This window comes from Chiloscyllium plagiosum, unplaced genomic scaffold (assembly GCF_037043375.1).
Source record: "Chiloscyllium plagiosum isolate Xiang-an unplaced genomic scaffold, Cpla_swu_hap1 HiC_scaffold_6, whole genome shotgun sequence".
In the NCBI taxonomy this organism is placed as follows: Eukaryota; Metazoa; Chordata; class Chondrichthyes; order Orectolobiformes; family Hemiscylliidae; genus Chiloscyllium; species Chiloscyllium plagiosum.
The window spans coordinates 98,602,232-98,623,393 of record NW_028270144.1 but is presented as its reverse complement, the minus strand read 5'-3'; the positions used below and the strand labels follow the sequence as shown (position 1 = coordinate 98,623,393).

The 21,162-nt window shown below is 40.0% G+C and overlaps 1 protein-coding gene and 1 long non-coding RNA gene across 4 annotated transcripts in view; one reads left to right on the top strand and one right to left on the bottom strand.

Annotated features, from left to right (window-relative positions):
* The window catches only part of LOC148149821 (coiled-coil domain-containing protein 169-like), a 69,518-nt gene that overhangs the window by 241 nt on the left and 48,115 nt on the right, over positions 1-21,162 (top strand). The window contains exons 1-5 of one of the 3 annotated variants that reach the window (XM_087988264.1): positions 11,557-11,651; positions 14,861-15,020; positions 17,950-18,032; positions 18,602-18,712; positions 19,711-19,751. In XM_087988264.1, the coding sequence (XP_087844390.1) occupies positions 17,954-18,032; positions 18,602-18,712; positions 19,711-19,751 (231 nt within the window). In that variant the 5' untranslated portion in view covers positions 11,557-11,651; positions 14,861-15,020; positions 17,950-17,953. Of the gene's footprint in view, positions 1-11,556; positions 11,652-14,860; positions 15,021-17,949; positions 18,033-18,601; positions 18,713-19,710; positions 19,752-21,162 lie in introns of those variants that run through there. The other 2 variants (XM_087988265.1, XM_087988263.1) reach the window with 2 other exon arrangements.
* The window catches only part of LOC148149820 (uncharacterized), a 78,545-nt gene continuing 57,388 nt past the window's right edge, over positions 6-21,162 (bottom strand). Inside the window, exons 2-3 of the long non-coding RNA XR_015757462.1 lie at positions 19,419-19,508; positions 6-165 (exon numbers count right to left, since the gene is read on the bottom strand). This is a non-coding gene — a long non-coding RNA (uncharacterized LOC148149820). The remainder of the gene's footprint in view (positions 166-19,418; positions 19,509-21,162) is intronic.

The following is a 21,162-nucleotide window of genomic DNA, read 5'->3' as shown; positions in this document are numbered from 1 at the left end:
TCTCCTGGGATCATGCGGCTTCTCAGCTTTGAACCATATCTGATACCACTCCCGCTCTTCTATTCCGTTCAACTTTTGTTTCAACCTCGGATATCATGAGTTAAGAAACAGTTCCCAGTGTATTCTTCCCCGTCAGGATCCATGGTGACAAGCCGGGTGCGCTATCTAGTGGCAATCAATTCTGGCATGAATTTTTTTAAATATATAGATATTTTTATTAGAGATTTAACATTTTTACAAGTTTACAAAAATAAACAAAACTCTCAAATACAAACATTGATATACAATTAAATCAAATATACAATAGCCAAAATTTAACAAAAGATAAAATACCGAAAAAGGAAAAAAAAACAAAACTCAACTATCTACTAATCAAACCTACAACTAACCAGAGTGTATATTTAACTCTCATACATGCTCGGAATGTGTTAACATCAAATGTAATAAAACCCTTATTCGTGCGGGATACCTCTCCTAAGGGGCCCCGGACCAGCCAGGTTTGTAATCTCAATTAAATAAAAGCCCTTGTTAGGATAGCCGAAATATCTGTATTTATGTAATTCAAGAAGGGCTGCTATATTTTATAAAATAATTCGGTCTTTCGGTGCACCATATTTGTAAGGAAGTCAATTGGAATACATTCCATAATTAGTCTGTGCCAATGTGAAAGTCCAGGGGGGCCCTCAGCCACCCAGTTCACCAAAATATTTTTTCTTGCACAGAAAGAGAGAATAGAAAATAGTCTCTTTTGCTGCATTATATTCCAAGCCTTAATTGTGTTTAGTATTATAGTATTATGATCTGTAATGATTTTCCTCTTGTCTGAAAATAAAAGGTTAATAAGTGGGTATTTTACTTGAGAGGCCTCGATGTCCAACCAGATTGATTGTGGATCAGACAAGACCCAATCAGCTATGTAACTTAATAGGGAACTTAACTGATATTTCCTAAAATCTGGGAAATCCAATCCTCCCCTTGCCTGTGGAAGCTGTAGCTTCTTCAGCTTAATGAGGGGCCGTCTATGATTCCAGATAAAGGAACCCAGCCAGCCATATAATTTACGTAGAGCCAGCCTCGGCAGCATCACCGGAAGCATTCTCATAAGATATAGGAGACGGAGCAGGACATTCATTTTAATTAGTGCTATTCTACCCAACCAGGAAATTGGAAGGTTGGGTAGAATAGCTGGAGGTCCTGCCTTATCCTTTCCAGTAAATGCCTTATCCTTTCCAGTAAATGCACAAAATTAGCCTTATACAACTGACCAAATACTGGAGTAATAAAAATGCCTAAATATAAGAAGGCCTCCAGGGACCAACGAAAAGGAAAAAGGGATCCGTCCGCTAAGCGGGGTATCATAGCAAGGCCACCCATTGGCATAGCCTCCGATTTTGAAAAATTAATTTTATAGCCTGAGAATGCGCTAAATGTATTAATAACTTGGATTAGGCGAGGTACGGACATCAGAGGATTGCTGAGGAATAGAAGAACATCATCTGCATAAAGGGTAATTTTATGTTTATCTGTACCAATCCTCGGGGCCGTTATATTAGGATCAGCTCATATAACTTCTGCTATTGGTTCAATTATTAGCGTAAATAACAATGGCGAGAGAGGACATCCCTGACGGTGGCCCCTACCCACATTGAAGCTATCCGAACCTAATCCATTGGTAACCACAACTGCTTTGGGATCACTATACAATGTTGAGACCCATTTGGTAAACACCTGTCCAACGCCAAACCTTTCCAATGTGTAAAACAAATATGACCATTCAACCCTATCAAATGCCTTTTCCGCGTCTAATGAAATTACTACTCCTGGTATCTTTCCCTGATGACAGGCTTGAATCATATTCAAAACCCTTCTAATATTATTGGATGATCTACGGCCCTTAATAAACCACGTCTGATCCTCCTTTATAATATGTGGCAGTACCCTTTCTAGTCTCAATGCTAACATTTTAGAAAGGATTTTAAAATCTACATTTAGTAAGGATATTGGTCTGTATGACGTACAATCTTCTGGATCCTTTCCTTTTTTAAGGATAAGAGAGATATTTGCCTCTTTCAGCGAAGGCGGGAGACAGCCCTGACTATATGCATAGTTATACATGTCCAGGAGTGGACCAGCCAATATTTCTGTGAATTCTTTATAGAATTCAGCTTGAAAACCATCTGGGCCCGGTGCCTTACCGCTCTGAAGTTGCCTAATTGCATCAAGTATTTCTTGGACTGTTAGAGGAGCATTTAGGACCAATACCTGTTCCGGAGTTAGGCCCGGAAAGGTCAAATTTTTAAAAAATGACTGCATCCTCCTGGTCCTGTCTTCACAATCCTGCGATTTATATAACTCAGAATAAAATTCTCTAAAGATCGCATTAATCTTTTTATGATCATGAGTCAAAATACCTGTACTTTCCTTGATAGACGTAATAGTCCGAGGGGCTTTTTTTTCTTTGCAAGAAATGCTAAGTATCTACCCGGTTTGTCGCCATATTCATATAATCTTTGTTTTGCAAATAATATTTCCCTTTTAGCCGTTTGGGTAAGCGAAGTGTTTAGAGCTGTCCTAAGAGCCGTAATCCTTTGCAATTTAATAATAGAAGGTCTATCAATGTATGCTGTTTCAGCTGCTTTTAAGCGAGCTTCAAGCAGACGCTGTTGTTCTCCCTTCAATTTTTTCTGGGTCGCTGAGTAGGAGATGAGCAAACCTCGCATGTAAGCTTTGATGGTCTCCCACATCATTGATGGGTTGCTAGCCGTACCTGAATTAATTTCTAAAAAAGTTTTAAATTCTTGAGAGAAGTACTTTACAAATTTACTATCTTTCATTAGGAAGGGGTCCATACGCAAATGCCGAGGGGATGTCCCATTGTTCCTCGCCTTAGTTTCCATATATACAGCAGCGTGGTCGGAAATTTCAATACTACCTATTTTACAGGATGATACGGAATTTTAAAAAATCGAGGGGGCAAAAAACATATTGATTCTGGTATGGCATTTATGTGGATTGGAGTAGAAAGAAAAATCTCTGCCCTGTGGATGAAGACATCTCCATACATCTACTAATCCTAATTCTTTGTTCAGATCCACCAATTGTCTAGATCTGGGAGATACTCCTGCAGTACTCTTGGGAATCCTATCTATTTCCGGATCCATAATACAATTAAAGTCTCCCCCTATAATTGTATGACGGGCATCAAAAGCCATCAATTTTGAGAAGGCTTCCGTTATAAATTTAAAGGGGTGTGCCGGGGGGCAGTACAAATTTAAAATCCCATATTCCTCTCCATTTATAAGGGCTTTAATCAAAATATATCATCCGGATCCATCTTTTATCTGATTTAGGATTTTGAAAGGGAAATTCTTCCGAACAAGAATAACAACTCCCCTGCTTTTTGAGCTAAAAGAAGAAAAAAAGGCCTGATCAAATCCACCCTGTCATAATTTCAAGTGTTCTTTATCCGACTGGTGTGTCTCCTGTAGGAGAGCTATATCAACTCTTTCCTTCTTAAGATTTGATAATATTTTCTTCCTTTTGACTGGCGAATTATTCCCCTTGACATTCCAGGTGCACCACTTAACCGACTGATCAGCCATAATCATCTGGGTAAATCCGAGACCCCTCGGGAGGGGGAACCCTATCCAGAACATCCCGAGCATAGAGCATATAAAATTTACAAAAATGAAGGCTCTCTAATACACTCACAACAGTATAATAAAAAACTATTTCTAAAGAATAAAAAAAAACATATTTAAGTGGAGATTTTGCCCCTTGTTCCCAGAGGGTGTCACTTTCTTTCCAAAAGTCCATCATATCCTCTCCCAACCAATGCCCCACCCTTGACCCAGGCACTCCTCAATAAAATGAGGAGAATTCAAATATAATACAAAGCTAGAGTTAACAGTGAGCACCCTACCCCCACCCATGCCAACACCTGGATATATTTGGTAATGTTAATACCATATATAAACATATAACTATAAAATTACCACCTCAACAAATAATAATTAAATATAATAATACAAAATATTATAAAGACAGAGGTAAAATAGAATAAGGTAACCACCTCCCCCCACCAATACTAACCAAACCCCCGGCTTTACACACACAGAGATATACATACATACATACATATACACACACACACACATATATATATACCTAAAGTACACAAACCAGACATCCCACTCAGACCCATAGTATCACTGCCAGGGACACCATCATACAAACTAGCCAAAGAACTACAACAGAAACTGAAACACCTGGTCAGTGGATCCAAACACTCTATACAATCAACACAGGAATTCTTGGACATCATCAGAAATATACACATAGACAAAGAAGAACTGTGACGGCACTGTTCACTTCGATTGACAAAACCCGAGCCAGAGAAATAATAGCCAACCTACTGGACATACAGAACAGAAAACAGGACGCTGAACCTATCAACAAAGACGGCATACTTAAACTACTGGACTTGTGCCTCACAACACACTTAACATTCAACAACCAGATATACGAACAAATCAACGGAACACCCATGGGATCACCAATCTCGGGACTCATAGCAGAGGCAGTTATGCAAAGGTTAGAACAAACAGTCCTACCACAAATTCAACCCAAACTCTGGGTCAGATATGTCGATGACACGTTTGTAATCATTAAAAACACGGAAATAGAGAAAACACACAAGTGTGTTTTCATCAACGCCACACTCACAGGAATCCAATTCACGAAAGAAGAAGAAAAGGACAACCAACTCCCATTCCGAGACGTGATGGTACAGAGAACACCGAACGGAGAATTCACTACAAGGGTATACAGGAAAGCCACACACACAGACCAAGTCCTAAACTATAAAAGTAACCACCCCAACACACACAAACGAAGCTACATCAGGACACTATTCAAAAGGGCCACAACACACTGCAGTACACCAGAACTGCAAAAAGAAGAAGAGGAACACCTATACAAGGTATTCGCCAAAAACGGATACCCGCGCAACTTCATCAACAGATGCCTAAGAGAAAGACCACAGAACGAGGGACTAGCCACACTACCATACATCAGGAGCATCTCGGAATTGACAGCCAGACTACTGCGACCCCTAGGACTCATAACGGCACACAAACCAAAAGGACTAGCCACACTCAGACAACAACTCACCAGAACGAAGGACCCGATACCCAACATGAGCAAGACGAATGTAGTGTACAAAATACCATGCAAGGACTGCACAAAACACTATATAGGACAAACAGGAAGACAGCTAACAATCCGCATACATGAACATCAACTAGCCACGAAACGACACTACCAGCTATCCTTAGTAGCCACACACGCAGACAACAAGCAACATGAATTTGACTGGGACAACACTACTATCATAGGGCAAGCCAGACAGAGAACAGCCAGGGAATTCCTAGAGGCATGGCATTCATCCACAAACTCCATCAACAAACACATCGACCTGGACCCAATATACCAACCACTACAGCGGACAGCTGAAACTGACAACCGGAAGCTGCAGGGACCGACCACTATAAACACCGGAGGAAACATCAAAGAAGCGCTTCGCAGGAGGCTCCCAAGCACTGATGATGTCGCCTAGCCAGGGGACGAAACGTTTGCAACAAAAACTTCCAGCTCGGCGAACAGAACCACAGCAACGAGCACCCGAGCTACAAATCTTCGCACAAACTTTGAACCTATACATACATACTCACATATATACATAAAATAATAAAAAAAAACCCAACCCCAAGGGGGGAAAAAAATCAAATCCCTCTCCCCACCCCCCATGATAGTATTAAACAGTAAGGTAAGAAAAAAGGAAAAAAAAAGGGGGTATATAAACCAAAGCGGGGGGAAAGGCAAACCAACATCCATTATCTCTTACAATTTATCTAAGAGAGTCCAAGAATTCCTTAGCCTTTTCTGGCGATCCGAAGTTATACATGGATCCTTCATGGTTAAAGCGTAGCGTCGCTTGGTAGCGTAAGGAGTATTGAATATTTAAGTCCCTTAAACGCTTCTTCGCCTCGTCGAATGCCTTCCTCTTTCGGACCAGAGCTGGGGAAAAGTCCTGAAATAACATGATCTTGGATCCTTTATAGGTCATAGCTTGGGGGTCTTTTCCAAGATTTCTAGAAGCTTCTAGGAATATCTGCCTCTCCCTATAGCTCTGCAGTCGGAACAGGACCGGGCGTGGGCGCTGGTTCGAGCCGGGCCCGCGTATTGCGACCCGGTAGGCCCAGTCCACCCTTAGCTGGCCTGATCCAGCTTCCAGATTTAAAAGCTGTGGCAGCCACTGCTCCAGGAATGCTGTAAGCTGGCCTTCCTCTTCCCGTTCGGGAAGGCCCAGTAAACGAATATTTTTTCAACGACCTCGATTATCGAGGTCATCAATATGATTCTCTAAGGTCCGGACTCGCTGTTCGAAAGTCCGGACCTGATCCAAGGCCGATTGTGCTGTAGTCTCGGAGGTCGCGGCCTTTAACTCCGCCCCTCCGACTCGGCGCTCGATCTTCTTAATGTCTCGGTCGTGCTTCTGCAGCGCGGCCGAGAGTGAGTCCCATCGACTTTGGGACTCCGCGATAAAAGCATCGATCTTCGCGTCCAGCTTGGAGATCATCTCCACAAGGCTTGTCACTGTAGGTAAGTCCCCTGTGGCGGCTGTGGACGCCTCTGCTGCAGCTGGAGAGGGTGGGGGAGAGGTTCCTGCTTGCTGAGAGCTGCGGGGTCCCTTCCCTTTGGTCATTTTTACTAAATATTAGACTGTTTAAATGTAATACTAAGCAACTAATTAAATTAAACAGATATTATGAATGATTTGGTGGGGGTGGGTGACCCACTTTTCCCAAGTCTTGGGAAGAGCACTATAGACTCAGACTTGCTGGGTCGCTGCCATCTTGGATCCCCCGAATTTTTTTTAATATAGCTTTCACTTTATAGGTGGACTTTGAGACTTGGGATGACTTTTAGGCATAGAAACAGACATAAAGAGGTAAAACTATTAGTGAAAGATTTTACAAATGTGAACATATATGCTCCTCGAAAATAGATTCCAAATGCAAAAGTCATCTTTTTATAAGTTCTGACTACAGTATTTAATGATTGCAGTTAGGCAAGGCATATGTTGTCATCTTGTACTTAGGACAATTTGCAAGAATTACCAAGTAATGGTGAAAACCAACCTTTAAACTATATGTGCTGATTAGTTGGCAAGTGAACCTGATTGATGGAGGAATTGCTCCAAGTTAAGGTAATTGACAGATAACAGCTAGGGTCTGTTTAAATTTTAAAAGAGACGGGTTGACTCGGATAATTCAAGAATTTATTCTGAAAAATGTACCAGCTAATTGTTATCACCCATTTTGTAGGGTAATTTTTGTTTTGGCTAATCCTGAGTGTGCGAACGATTTCCTGACAACTAATTAGATTAGATTAGATTAGATTAGATTAGATTACTTACAGTGTGGAAACAGGCCCTTCGGCCCAAAAAGTCCACACCGACCCGCCGAAGCGCAACCCACCCATACCCCTACATTTACCCCTTTAACCTAACACTATGGGCAACTTAGCATGGCCAATTCACCTGACCCGCACATCTTTGGACTGTGGGAGGAAACCGGAGCACCCGGAGGAAACCCACGCAGACACGGGGAGAATGTGCAAACTCCACACAGTCAGTCGCCTGAGTCGGGAATTGAACCCGGGTCTCTGGTGCTGTGAGGCAGCAGTGCTAGCCACTGTGCCGCCCACTAATTTATGATTTTAAACTGGGCTTGCAGTCAGGCATATTTGCATGTACTAGAAGCTACATATTAATAATTTTCCTTTTAGATAGAACATATTCATGCACGGTACATGCCTCAACTCATCAAAATAGGTGAGTCAACCTGATTTAAAATTTAAACAAAGCCTGGCAGTTAACTGTCAATCTTTATTAATTGGTACATTCTCCATGAACACCTTTACCAATTAATCAATCAGGACTCTTCTCTAACACAATATCAAAGTTGGTTCTCCCTATAAGGTGATGTGGTTATGATCTGTCTAGATGATTGTAACATGAAAAAGCTTTGACCAGAATTTCTTTCTGTTTCAGCAGTACTCAAGTTCTGTACTACCATGTGGCTATTTATTTGTTCATTGTCTTGCAACACGGCAGTGAACCATTCTGTTAATTAAACCAAACATCCATAAAAGCCCACCTAGCCTTGCAATCTGTTTAAAAATGAGTGACAGGGAACTCCCAAATTCCACTATTTAAAGAAAATAACATCAATTTATTTTTTAACTCTAAAAGTGATCATTAAACAACAACTATTCACAACTCCAAGCCTTCTTTTCTCTTAACTGCTTATTACCTGCCTTCAACTCTTTAACAATATGCTGTTCTAATAAGACGCTTATTAAAATTACATAAACTTAATTTCAAAAGCACACAGCCGCTGTCATCTTCTGTGACTTCACTCTTCTGGCTGCTGAATTCCCTGGATCATCTTTCTTTTTACTGTGAGAATGTTTCATATGGAAAGGTACCTTTGATAGAGAGTGTTTCCTAATTTCTTGGTCTTTCTAATGGCAGTTGCTCTCTCTCCAGTTTTCAAAATGCCTGCATTTTTATACTCCACCATTGGATTACCTCATTGGTTCAATGTTGGCAAAACAACAAATTCAAACGTGATTGGGTTTAGTACCCTGGGACATAATTTAAACTGATTGGTTAAATTTGACTTGTTGTCAAAATAGCAATCAAAATTCAGGCATTAGTTTCACAGCCAAATGCTACATATTTCCAATTTTCCAGTAGACTCTGAGACTGCCATCTGGTCATATACTGCACACGGGTGCTTGTAATTTCTTAAAGGTATAGTGCAAGCCTTCAACTTCATAACAATTGTATATTAACAAAACTTGCACATCCTGTTATGTGAATGTGAATTTTATGGCATAGATTAAGTGTGCATTATATATGATATGGAAAGGATATAGAAGAATTGGAGAGTTTGTTTTGTTTCAAGACTATGCAAACATACAGAAATATGAACTAGAAGCAGATGTAGGGCATTCAGCTCTTTATGATGGGTGGCACAGTAACTCAGTGGTTAGCACTGCTGCCTCACAGCGCCAGGGACCCCGGTTTGTTTCCTGCCTCGGGTGACTGTGTGGAGTTTGCACATTCTCCCTGTGTCTGCGTGGGTTTCCTCCAGATGCTCCGGTTTTCTCCCACAATCCAAATGATGTGCAGTTGGTTGAATTGGCCATGCTAAATTCCCCATAGTGTTCGGTGCATTAATCAGGGGTAAATATTGGGTATGGGAATGAGTCTCAGTGGGTTACGCTTTGGAAGGTCAGTGTGGAATTGTTGGGCCGAAGGGAATCTAATCTAATCTAATGTTTGCTCAGACATTCAAAAACGATCATGATTGAACTGTTTGTGTTCTGAATTCCACATTCTCATCTATCCTTGATAACTACTGATTCTCTTCCCTAATAAAAATCTATCTCCACCTTTCTTTAAAATATTCAATGTCCTAACTCCACCATATTCTGAGGCCGATTTCAAAAGTTTCACAATCCTATGAGAGAAGAATAGCCTTTCGTCTTGGCCTAAATGGGTGACCCCTAATTTTAAAATGTTTCCTAATTCTGAACTCATTCTTTAATAGCCACAATGTATCAGTAAACATTTAAGAGATCTGCTCATGATATTATCACGGTATCATGGCATGTGATGCAAGAACGTGAAGATCACAGACTGCATCTTATCTCAGATCACTTGAAGTATGACATACTATTGAAAGCACGGTGCTCAGTTGTAATCTTAATAGGCCCATGTTAGCCCAAGTGTTAATGTGGCTGTGAATGTAACGTTTGCATATAGCTATGACAAATGTCCATTGGATTCTTCATTATCATGCTAATTTCCTTATGTTATGCGGGATAACATAAACATTGACACATTAGGTAAAATGCCAGAGGCAAACACATCATCCACAGAGCACATCAAGTAGCAAATGTGATCAGAACAATCCCGCTGGTTCTCACCAACTTCTCCCAGACCTCAATGACCTGATAGGTCTTCAAATCTCTGTCAACTTCAAAAGGAATTACAATTTTTCACTATTAGCCTTCAAAAAATCTTTCCTTATATTTTTCCTTGCAATCCCATCTTGTACAGCTGCAAAAGCAGACACTTTATGGCTTTTTCACTCCCACTCTTCATTGTACTGACTGATTAGTGGCTCCTGGCTTCTTGTGAGCCAGAACAACTTCCAAGACTTTCCATAAGCTGTGATTGCTACATCTAACTGCCTTGTAACTTGGCCCGTGTTCTAACAACACAAAGCTATCCAACTGCTCTTGGCGCCAAACTCACTGTGATGCCTTTGGAAAACTAGTTTAATTCAGTTGCTTCCATACAATGCACCAAAACCTGTCTACACCAGTTCACATGTGGGGGCTTTTAAATCCCAATCTTTCTAACTGCTCTTCAATGAACTTTGAACTGTCATGAGTGACCTATTGAAAACCTTGCAATAACCCTTCTCCAAGTGATGGGCAGAATTGATGTTATCACTCTAATAAGTAAGGTCTTGTGGAGCAGTGGGAATGATCCTGCTCTGGACAGAAGGTCAGGTTCAAGTACCACCTTAAGACATGATGGATTGGTGTGCAATAACATGTCCAAATATGTTGATACAAAGAAAAACTAACTTGGAATTGAGTATGTCATAAATGTTCCCAGTCACAGACTGCTGTATTTGCTCAGTGCAATATTGTACATAACTGAACAATTTCATCACAGGTAAACTGGACTATATAGTAGTGCACTATATTGTGTATGTAGAATTCTTTTTACAGTCATAAAAAGTACTATTTTACATGTCTAAAGTAATAAAACTGCATCTAGTCCCACACTTTCTGTCACACAAGTTACTTATCACACTTCAGGTGATAATGTTTTGTGCAAATTTTGAAGTAACACTTAGAGGAAGAAACAGACTCCGAACATTTACATCCTAACAGCAGAACAGTAGGTTGTGCTTTACGTGGTATAAATGAACCCATGCTTAAAAAATGCAATCTCTGATTTAACATGTGTAACAGTCTGAAAGAATTGCTGGTACTACAATAAAGCTGATGTATCTACCGCAATTCTTTTATGTCCTGGTTTAATGTCTATCATTTATGATGTATCTGTATAAACAAAGCATTCATTATACTGCAAATCAAAATTCTAAGACTGTGATCAGTAAACCAAATCTGCTAAATTGGAATATTTTCCCAGAATGATCGCACTGCTGACTGAAGAGTGTGGCTAGATATATCTTTCAGAATGCAGTGTATAGAGTGTTTAGGATTTCCAAGTACGTAGCCATAAAATTCTAGAAGACTTGGTGAAACATGCCTTTTCTGAAGATTTAATGATAGGTTTGATTTTTTAAAATGATTGCATCTGAGCTTTTTCCTTCATTCATGGATCTAGGTACTATCATCTTTAGTTACCCTTGAGAAGGTGGTGTTTACAGTGCTGTTAGAAGGACAGTTCCAGAATTTTGACCAGAAACAATGAAAGAACTGTGATATACTTCCAAGTCAAGATGGTGTGTGGCTTGGAGTGGAGCTTGTAGATTGTAAGTTTACTGTGTTCTTATAAATAGTAAAAGCTAAGGGTTTGGAATTTGCTGTCAAATGCCTTCGGTGAATTACTGTAGTGCATCTTACAGATGAAACATACCAATGCCACCATGCTTGGCTGGTGGAAGGATTCAATGTTTAATGTGGTCAGTGGGATACCAATCAATCAACCTGCCTGATTTAATTTGGACCGTGTTGTACTTACTGAATGCTGTTGGTACTGCCCTAATCCAGTCAATTGGAAAGTATTCCATTGCATTCCTCTCTCATGCATTGTAGATGGTGGACAGATTTTAGTGAGGGGATGGGTCAGACTGTGGTCAGTAAGTGAGGTACTTACTGCAGAATTTCCAACCTCTGATTTGCTCGTGCAGCCACTGTATTTCTGTAGCTATCCAGGTAAATTTCTGGTCATTAACAGAGTCAGAGGAATGAATCATGGACCCTGGTGCCTCATCTGTTTCTGGGCCCTTACCTCCTCCCTTACCCTTCCCCTTTTAAAGCCTCAACAGCTTCTGTCAAGTGTCTTCTCAAAGCATTTTGGGACCAATAGAACAGAATAGTGCAGTACAGAAGGTGGTCATTCAGGCCATCAAATCTGTACTAGTTCTTTCAAAGAAAAAGCTAGTCAGTCCTACCACTACCCCCGACTCCAGATCATTCCTTCCCTTTTTTTTGCTCCAGGTAATTTTACAATTTCCTTTGGAACACTAATTTGAAGTTGTGTCCATATGAATTGCAGGGAGGTAGCACTTTCCAAATCCTAACCACTATTTGTGTAAAAAATTGTCCTAATTTCTTATCATTAATTAAATTGATATGTGAACCATCTGTTTTATATCAGTCCTTCATCCACTGGAAACAGTTTCTATTTATTCTATCTAAACCCTTCATTATTGGATACATTGCCAATAAATTCCCTTACGCTTCTTAGCTCTTGGGAGAGCAATCTCAACCTCTCTAAAATCCTTTATTCCTGCAGCCATTCTAGTAAATTTCATATTGAACCCTCAACAAAGCCTTCACATCTCGCAGGTGCCCAGAATTGGAAACCATAGCCACAGTGGAGTTTATTAAAATCGCATCACTTTTTGGAACCCGACTTATTAGATTAATCAAAAGCTCCGCTTTTATGTTTTGATGAAGCTTTACACTATTTTGTTATTACTTTGGAACTTGATTTCTAAGGTAGATAGATTTAGGTTCTTCAATTCTCTGAAAGTGATTTTTGTTTAAAGGTCAGAAAGTCACTTGTTTTAATGGTGTGTCAAAACAGCATTTCAAAGAAACTACATGATTAGACCAAATGAACAGGGAAGCTTGCTGGTGAGATAATTGCTGAGGTTTTTACAAAGTTGAGCTTTTGAATTTACTGCAACTGAAAGAAATGTCAGAGGCGAGAAGCAGGTCCAGTCCAAAGAAATGATCCATACCAACAGAATAGCGGTTTAGCAGCATAAAACTAGTCAAAACCTTGATTTTTTCTTAGAATTCAGTGAAAATATTTAGTAAATTCACCAACATCAGAGTCATAGAGTCATAGCATGTACAGCATGGAAACAGACCCTTCATTCCAACTCGTTCATGCTGACCAGATATCCTAAAATAATCTTGTTCCATTTGCCAGCACTTGGCTCACATTCTTCTAAACCCTTCCTATTCATATATCCATCCAGATACATTTTAAATGTTGTATTCATACTAGCCTCCACCACTTCCTCTGGCAGCTCATTCCATGCACGCAACACCCTCTATGTGAAAAAGTTCCCGCTTAGGTCCATTTTAAACCTTTCTCCTCTCACCTTAAACCTATGCCCTCTAGTTTTGAACTCCCTCACCCGAGGGAAAAGACCTTGTCTATTCACCCTTCATGATTTTATAAACCTCGATAAGGTCACCCGTCAGCCTCTGACACTCCAGGGAAAATAGCCCCAGCCTATTCGGCCTCCCCCTCAAGCTCCAACCCTGGCAACATCCTTATAAATCTTTTCTGAACCATTCCAAGTTTCATGACATCCTTCCTATAGCAGGAACGATGCATGCAGTATTGCATGCAGTATTTCAAAAGTGGCTCAACCAATGTCCTATACATTGACCTCTCAACTCCTATATTCAATGCACTGGCCAAAAATGGCAAGCATATCAAATGCCTTCTTTAGTGTCACATCTACTTGCGACTTCACTTTCAAGGAAGTATGAACCTGCACTCCAAGGACTCTTTGTTCAGCAACACTTCCCAGGACCTTACCATTAAGTGTATAAGTCCTGGCTTGATTTGCCTTTCCAAAATGCAGCACCTTACATTTATTTAAATGAAACTCCACCCGCCACTCTTCGGCCCATTGGTCCATCTGATCAAGGTCCTGTTGTACTCTGAAGTAACCTTCTTCACTGTCCACTACACTTCCAATTTTGGTGTCATCTGCAAAAACTAATCATATCTTCTATGTTCACATTCAAATCATTTATATAAATGACAAAAAGCAGTGGACCCAGCACCGATCCTCGTGGCACACCGCTGGTCACAGGCCTCCAGTCTGAAAAGCAACCCTTCACCATTACTCTCTGTCTTCTACCTTCGCGCCAGTTCTGTAAACAAATGGCTAGTTCTCCCTGTATTCTGTGTGATCGAACCTTGCTAACCAACCTACCATGAGGACCCTTGTCGAATGCCATACTGAAGTCCATATAGATCACAACCACTGCTCTGTCCTCTTCAATTCTCTTTGTTACTGCTTCAAAAAACTCATTTAATTTAGTAATACATGACTTCGTGCACACAAAGCAGGATCTGAGGGCACAGCTTTAGAGTAAAGGGAAGACCCTTTAGAATGGAGATGAGGAGAAACTTCTTCAGCCAGAGAGTGATGAATCTATGGAATTCACTGCCAAAGAAGGCTGTGGAGGCCAGGTCATTGAGAATATTTAAAACAGAGATAGTTAGGTTCTAGACTGTCAAGGGGATCAAAGGTTACAGGGAGAAAGCAGGAGAATGAGGATGAGAAACCTGTGACCCATAATTGAATGGTGGAGCAGATTCAATGGCTGAATGGTCTAACTTCTGCTTCTTTGTCTCATGCTCTTATGGTCAAACTGTCATCTGCTAGAGTAAAACTTGAGAATTAAAAAAAATAATAATTTGTGGGATGTGGGTTTTGCTGATTGGCTAGCAATTTATTGCCTGTTCTTGTTTGCCCTTGTGAAGGTGGTGGTGAGCTGCCTTCTAACCGCTGCAGTCTGTATGTTGAGGGGTGACCCAGAATGCCCTTCAGGAAGGAATTCCAGGATTTTTACCTAGCAACACGGAAGGAACTTTGATAGATTTCCAAGTCAGGATGATGAGTAGCTTGGAGGGGAACTTGCAGGTGATGTTCTCATGTATCTGTTGCCCTTGTCTTTCTGCATATGAGTGATCATGCATTCAGAAAGTACTGTCTAAGGATTTTTGGTGAATTTCTGCAGTTCATCTCGTAGAAAGTGCACACTGAAGGAATGGGTGATCATCCCGTGGCTGTCAAGGTGATAGCTGTACCAAATATTTATGCAACTTGTTCCTTCCAAGGAATCACTGGAGACCTCTAGTGATTAGATTAGATTAGATTAGATTAGATTAGATTAGATTAGATTACTTACAGTGTGGAAACAGGCCCTTCGGCCCAACAAGTCCACACCGACCCGCCGAAGCGCAACCCACCCATACCCCTACATTTACCCCTTTAACCTAACACTACAGGCAATTTAGCATGGCCAATTCACCTGACCCGCACATTTTTGGATTGTGGGAGGAAACCGGAGCACCGGGGAGAACATGCAAACTCCACACAGTCAGTCGCCTGAGTCGGGAATTGAACCTGGGTCTCTGGCGCTGTGAGGCAGCAGTGCTAACCACTGTGCCGCCCACGGCGCTCTGTGGGATCTCTCAATTCTCAACGCACAAATGTATCAAGGCTATTACAATGTGGTTGTGACTGGTACACCACTTCAGCTTGTTTTCCTGTAACAAGGTCAGTGCTGCAGCCTGGGCAGTAGCTTTGTCAACACAGCTGGCTTCCCATAGGCTTAAGGCGCTATAGACTGTAAACACATTGTGTTGAGAGCATTGTTTCATAACACACGATTATAACAGCGTTCCATTCCATCCATGTATAGATCATTAGTGGTCCCTCTAATTTAGTTACCGGCTCTGTGGGCCCCCAAGGTCCATGTGAGGCAGTGACGTCCAAAACCGGGTGTCAATGCTCCAACCAGAATGGCCATGCGAACAAATCACCAGAGTGGCTGTGGGGTACAACTTAGCGAGAACATTGCAAGTCATCTGTGATCATTGGTACCACATCTTAGAAGTCTGTGTCAAGTAATCTGGAAGTTGCCATAATGCCTATACTTCTGAGATCTCTGCAATTCCTGCTTCATTTCATAGTCACTATTTTAAAACAAAAGTTTTAAATCCAGACTCACTTAATCAATTGAATTTAAATTCTGCAGCTGTCAGGTCTGGATCATTTAACTGGACCTCTACTTGTCCAGGGCGCCGTGGTGGTTCAGTGGTTAGCACTGCTGCCTCACAGCAGAGGGACCAGGGTTTGATTCCATCCTTGGGCAACTGTCTGTGTGGAATTTGCACATTCTCCCTGTGTCCGTGTAGGTTTCTTCACGTGCTCCGGTTTCCCTATATGGTCCAAAGATGTGCAGGTTAGGTGGATTGGCGATGATAAAATGTCCATACTGTCCAAGGATGTGCAGGGCAGGTGGTTTAGCCATGGAAAATGCAGGGATACAGGGATAGGGTAGGTGGGTGGGTCTGGGTAGGATGTTCTTCAGAGCATCAGTGTGACTCAATAGGCTTAACAGTCTGCTTCTACACTGTAGGGATTAGATGATAACCCGAACCAGCTATAACAATTCAAAACAGGTGTCAGACAAATTGTCCTGATTGTAACTGTAAAATATTGCTATTTTCTCTGTGGCTAATACTAGCCTCAAAGACATCAAAAGATTATATTGCAATGGTGGTGTTAAAGAAAATTAGTTTTACTTATGCATTTGCATTTGCAGTACAACTTTATAATTAATGTCCAATCTGACTCATTAAGCATGGTTAGACTGCCTAGGGAAATCTGGTTGGGATACAGACAACAAAAAAATCTTGACTGTTGGTTCAAGCAACAACTGCTACACCAATGCTGCTGTTGTAGTTTCAGGCAGCCTAAGAACTGGGATATAGTTAGAAGAGCTTCCTAAGTATTAATGTTAGACTCAACGGATATGAAGTGATAGTTTTACGCCACTGTGTAGGCCTGGTTGTTTTGCAGATTTCCTGAGCAGAAGTGGTCACCGTGTATTCCTTATAACTTGTGATGGAATATTTTTATGTAAAAGGCATGGTAGAATTCAAACTCTATTGAAACTCGCTTTCAACAGAATTTATCATTTTAAAATTAATTCTACCTATTAATGGTCACTCCTTTATGTTGCAAGAAGCAATGAAATGGAGCAGTAATGAACTGAAAGTTAAGACTTTCAACAGGATTATTGAGTGTGAGGTTAAGTTGAAGAATTCAGGCAGCTTGTTTTTGAGTTGATAGCATACAGTGTCTCAGTAACATTATTAACAACATAACAAGACATCAATTGTTCTTGTTCTGCTACATTTCAGTTGTTGTTCTTGTTTTTGTCACTTCTGTAACTTCTCAAAAAACTGATATTTTGAGGTAGCAGAAATTTGTGCTCCTTGCGTAAGGGTCACAGTCCTTCTTTAACAGATAATATTGAACATTTCCACAGCAGATATTGCTTTAAATTGAAATTGTAACCCCTTTTTAATCCAATTAGGCTGCCCTCCCGTGTATATTTCCTCTAGCTTTAGAAGATCACTATTTACTTTCCCTTACCACAGTTGGAGATTCGGTTCTGAAGAATTTTCAGTTTTGTACTGTTACTTCATGGAACACCAGAATTAAACTGGGATAGCAAAATGTATTCATGTGGAAAACTTTATTCACTCAGTTCAATTCCAGGTTAAGGAAATGGAAAAACTGTGACATTGTATTATAACTACACATGAAGCATTTTAGTAACTGCTATAAGGATGTGTAACAGTATTATAAGGATGTGGAAAAACAGTTCTTCTAGTGGTGTTAATATTAATCCCTTTTAAGTGCTTGGAAACCACAGTGATTTTTACCTCATGACTGTATCCAAATTTTAGAAGCTCATCTCAAGCACTAGGGATCTGCTTTGGTTTTACTATAATTTTATATGATTTTAGTGTATTACCTTTTATTTCTTAAACAGGGACATGCTTGACTTTTCTGCTACTGATTTGCGAAACACAGTGTCTCAACTGGAAAAGCGATTTGACAGTATTGAAGATGAAGGTATGTAATAGAGTCATGGAGATGTACAGCACGGAAACAGACCCTTCAGTTCAACTTGTCCATGCCTAATCTAGTCTCATTTGCCAGCACTTGGCCCATATCCCTCTAAACCCTTCCTATTTATATACCCATCCAGATACCTTTTAACTGTTGTAATTGTACCAGCCTGCACCACTTCCTCTGGCAGCTCGTTCCATATGCGCACTACCTCTGCATGAAGGCCCCTTAGGTCCCTTTTATATTTTTTTCCATTCTCACCCTAAACCTATACTCTCTAGTTCTGGACTCCCCCACCCCCGGGAAATGACCTTGTCTGTTTATCTTATCTATGCCCCTCATGATTTTATAAACCTCTATAAAATCCCAATGCCGCGACATGACCTCCCAACTCCTGTATTCAATACTCTGACCAATAAAGGAAAGCATAGAAGAAGAGTTTTAATCATGCAGAATTCTTTACTTCAGGCATAAACACTTTATTTAAAATTTAGAAATAACTTTATGAACACAATACAGCTTGAAAATGTAATAAGAGCTATTTTTAAAGTTCTGTTTCCATCCTTCTTTAGGAAATGAATGGAAAACTCGATATGAAACACAACAGGAGCTGAATTTACAACTAGAGAGACAAATTAGAATGTTGGAAGAGAAAAAGGAGTATATTCGTGGCAATCCGACAGGTAAATACTTGCACAATACTAATACCTAAATTTCTTTTGTAAAATGCTGTTTATTTTCTGTACATAATATCAAATAGCTTTGGATCAATTGAGTTTAACATAATGAACATTGGTGAAGGTTGTAGTAAAATCCATTATATCAAAAGGAGGCTAGAATTTACAGAGGAACCTCGATTACCTGAATGAAATCGGCAAGCACTATTTTGTTCGGATAATCGATTATTCAGATAATCAATTTTACCTTATACAAGGGAAGCCATACTGGTCTAACACTGTGCTCTACTGGAGAATTTGTTTAAGTCTATAATTTTAATGAGTCTACCATTTAAACAAACTAATCCTTGCAGTCTGCAAATTACAGGTTAAAATGAGAAGGACTTACCATCACATAAATACTGTATATCAAATCCCAGCATTAAATAAGGTCCCAAACAGCTTCTACGATTGCAAGAGCATGTCAGTTTCCAGGAACTCAGTTTTGCAATAGAAAAACAGAAGCACCACCTTGCGCATGTGTTTACATTCTCTGCCATTTTTTTAAATGAAAGGCCTGGGAATACTGTAAAACAATTACTTTTGCAAAGGGCTGTGTAACAAACCTTACTTAAAAAGTATCCAGTTGCTGATGTTTGAGCTGTTTGTGTTACTTTGTTTTTTTCCAGCGTTTTCACATGTTCTTCAGTATAGGTAAATCGAATACACTTACCTCTTTGATGTAACTTTTTTGTGGAACCTTGAAATCTTCTTTGGATAATCCGAAATTTGTATAATCGATATTTGGATAATCGAGGTTCCTCTGTGAATTAAAATTTCAAAAATAAAGAAATAAATAAATGCTGTGCGTTGTTTATACAAGTAGAGTAAACATCAGTTGATTATTTTATCACTGAATTATTTTGCTTTAAATTATTTTAGAGTTCTGTTTTGTTTATCTTCTTTCAAAGCCCAGATAAAAATACAAGTAATTCCTGAGAGATGCTTTTTTTCACTATTTATAGACAGATTGTCTTCGGTACGTTCATATGAGGAGATGCCAGTGGTGAGTAAAATGACATTTTTGACTTTGGTCAGTCTTCACATCATTGTGTAAGCAGCTTATTCAGTTCGGGACCTCTGATGTTAATAAGCAACCTCCTGCCTCCCAAAGTCTGTCCCCACAAAATAGAAGACACACATCTGGAGAATAGAATAGACTAGAATATTTGCAACATGCCTGGATGAGTGCAATTTATATAAGTCACAAAAAAAAACTCAGTGCTTTCCAGGACGTTTAGGTCCATTTGATTAGCATCTCATCCACTACCTTCAACATTTCTCCTTGGTAGTCTGTGATTGCAGTGGGTGACATCAGCAAGATGCATTGCAGCACCTTGCTCAGGCTGTTTTGACAACATTGCCACCTGTAAGTTCTTTCTAAAGTCACGTGCCATCCTCAATTTGAAGTACATTTTCGTTTCTTCACTGTTGACAGATCAGAATTCTGGAATTTCTTCCTCAATGTCAATGTGGATGCACAAAACTAGACAGAGCTCAGTAGTTCAAGAAGGTAATTACCTTCCAAAGGGCTGTTAAATGTGGCCAATAAATGCTAGCCTTGATAGTAATGTCCATGTCCCATGGATCAATGAATTAAAAAAAGAACGATATCTTCATTATTTTTAGAAACATAGAAAATAGGAGCAGGAGTAGGCACTCAGCGCATAGATCCCCTTCTGCCATTCAACATGAACATAATTGTTCCTGTATCTTAATGCCATACTCATGTGTTCTCTCTCCACATTAATGATACAATTTAGCTTCTAGAAATCTATTTATTTCTTAAATATATTCAGTGACTTCACCTCAACAGCCTTCTGTGGTAGAAAATTCAACAGGGTCAGCACCTTCTGAATGATGTATCTTCTCTTCATCTCAGTCCAGAACGGCCTAGTGCATATCTTGTTCTGAACCCATGATACCCGGAGCAGAAGTAGGTCATTCGATCCATCGAGTCTGCACCACTATTCAATAAGATTATGAGGCTGATCTGATAATCTTTAACTGGACTTTCCTAAATTTTGTCCATAACCATTGAATTTCTTACTGCTTAATAATCTGAATATCTCTGCCATGTATATACTTAATGACCCAGCTTAGACAGCCATTTGAGGTAAAGAGTTCCATATATTCTCCTACCTTCAAAAAGACAAAAAAAACCCTCCTCATCTCTGTCAATTAGTGACCCTTTACTCTTAAGATTATGCCCTTTGGACCCAGATTCTTTCAAGAGGTGAAACAATCTGTCTGTATTTACCCTGTCAATCCCCCTAAGAATGTTTTAATAAGGTCATCTCTCATTCTTATAAACTTCATTGAGTACAGGCCCAACCTACTCAACATCTCCCTATAAGAAATCCTTTCATATGTGGAATCAACCTATTGAACATTTCCATGATTGCCTCTAGTGCCAG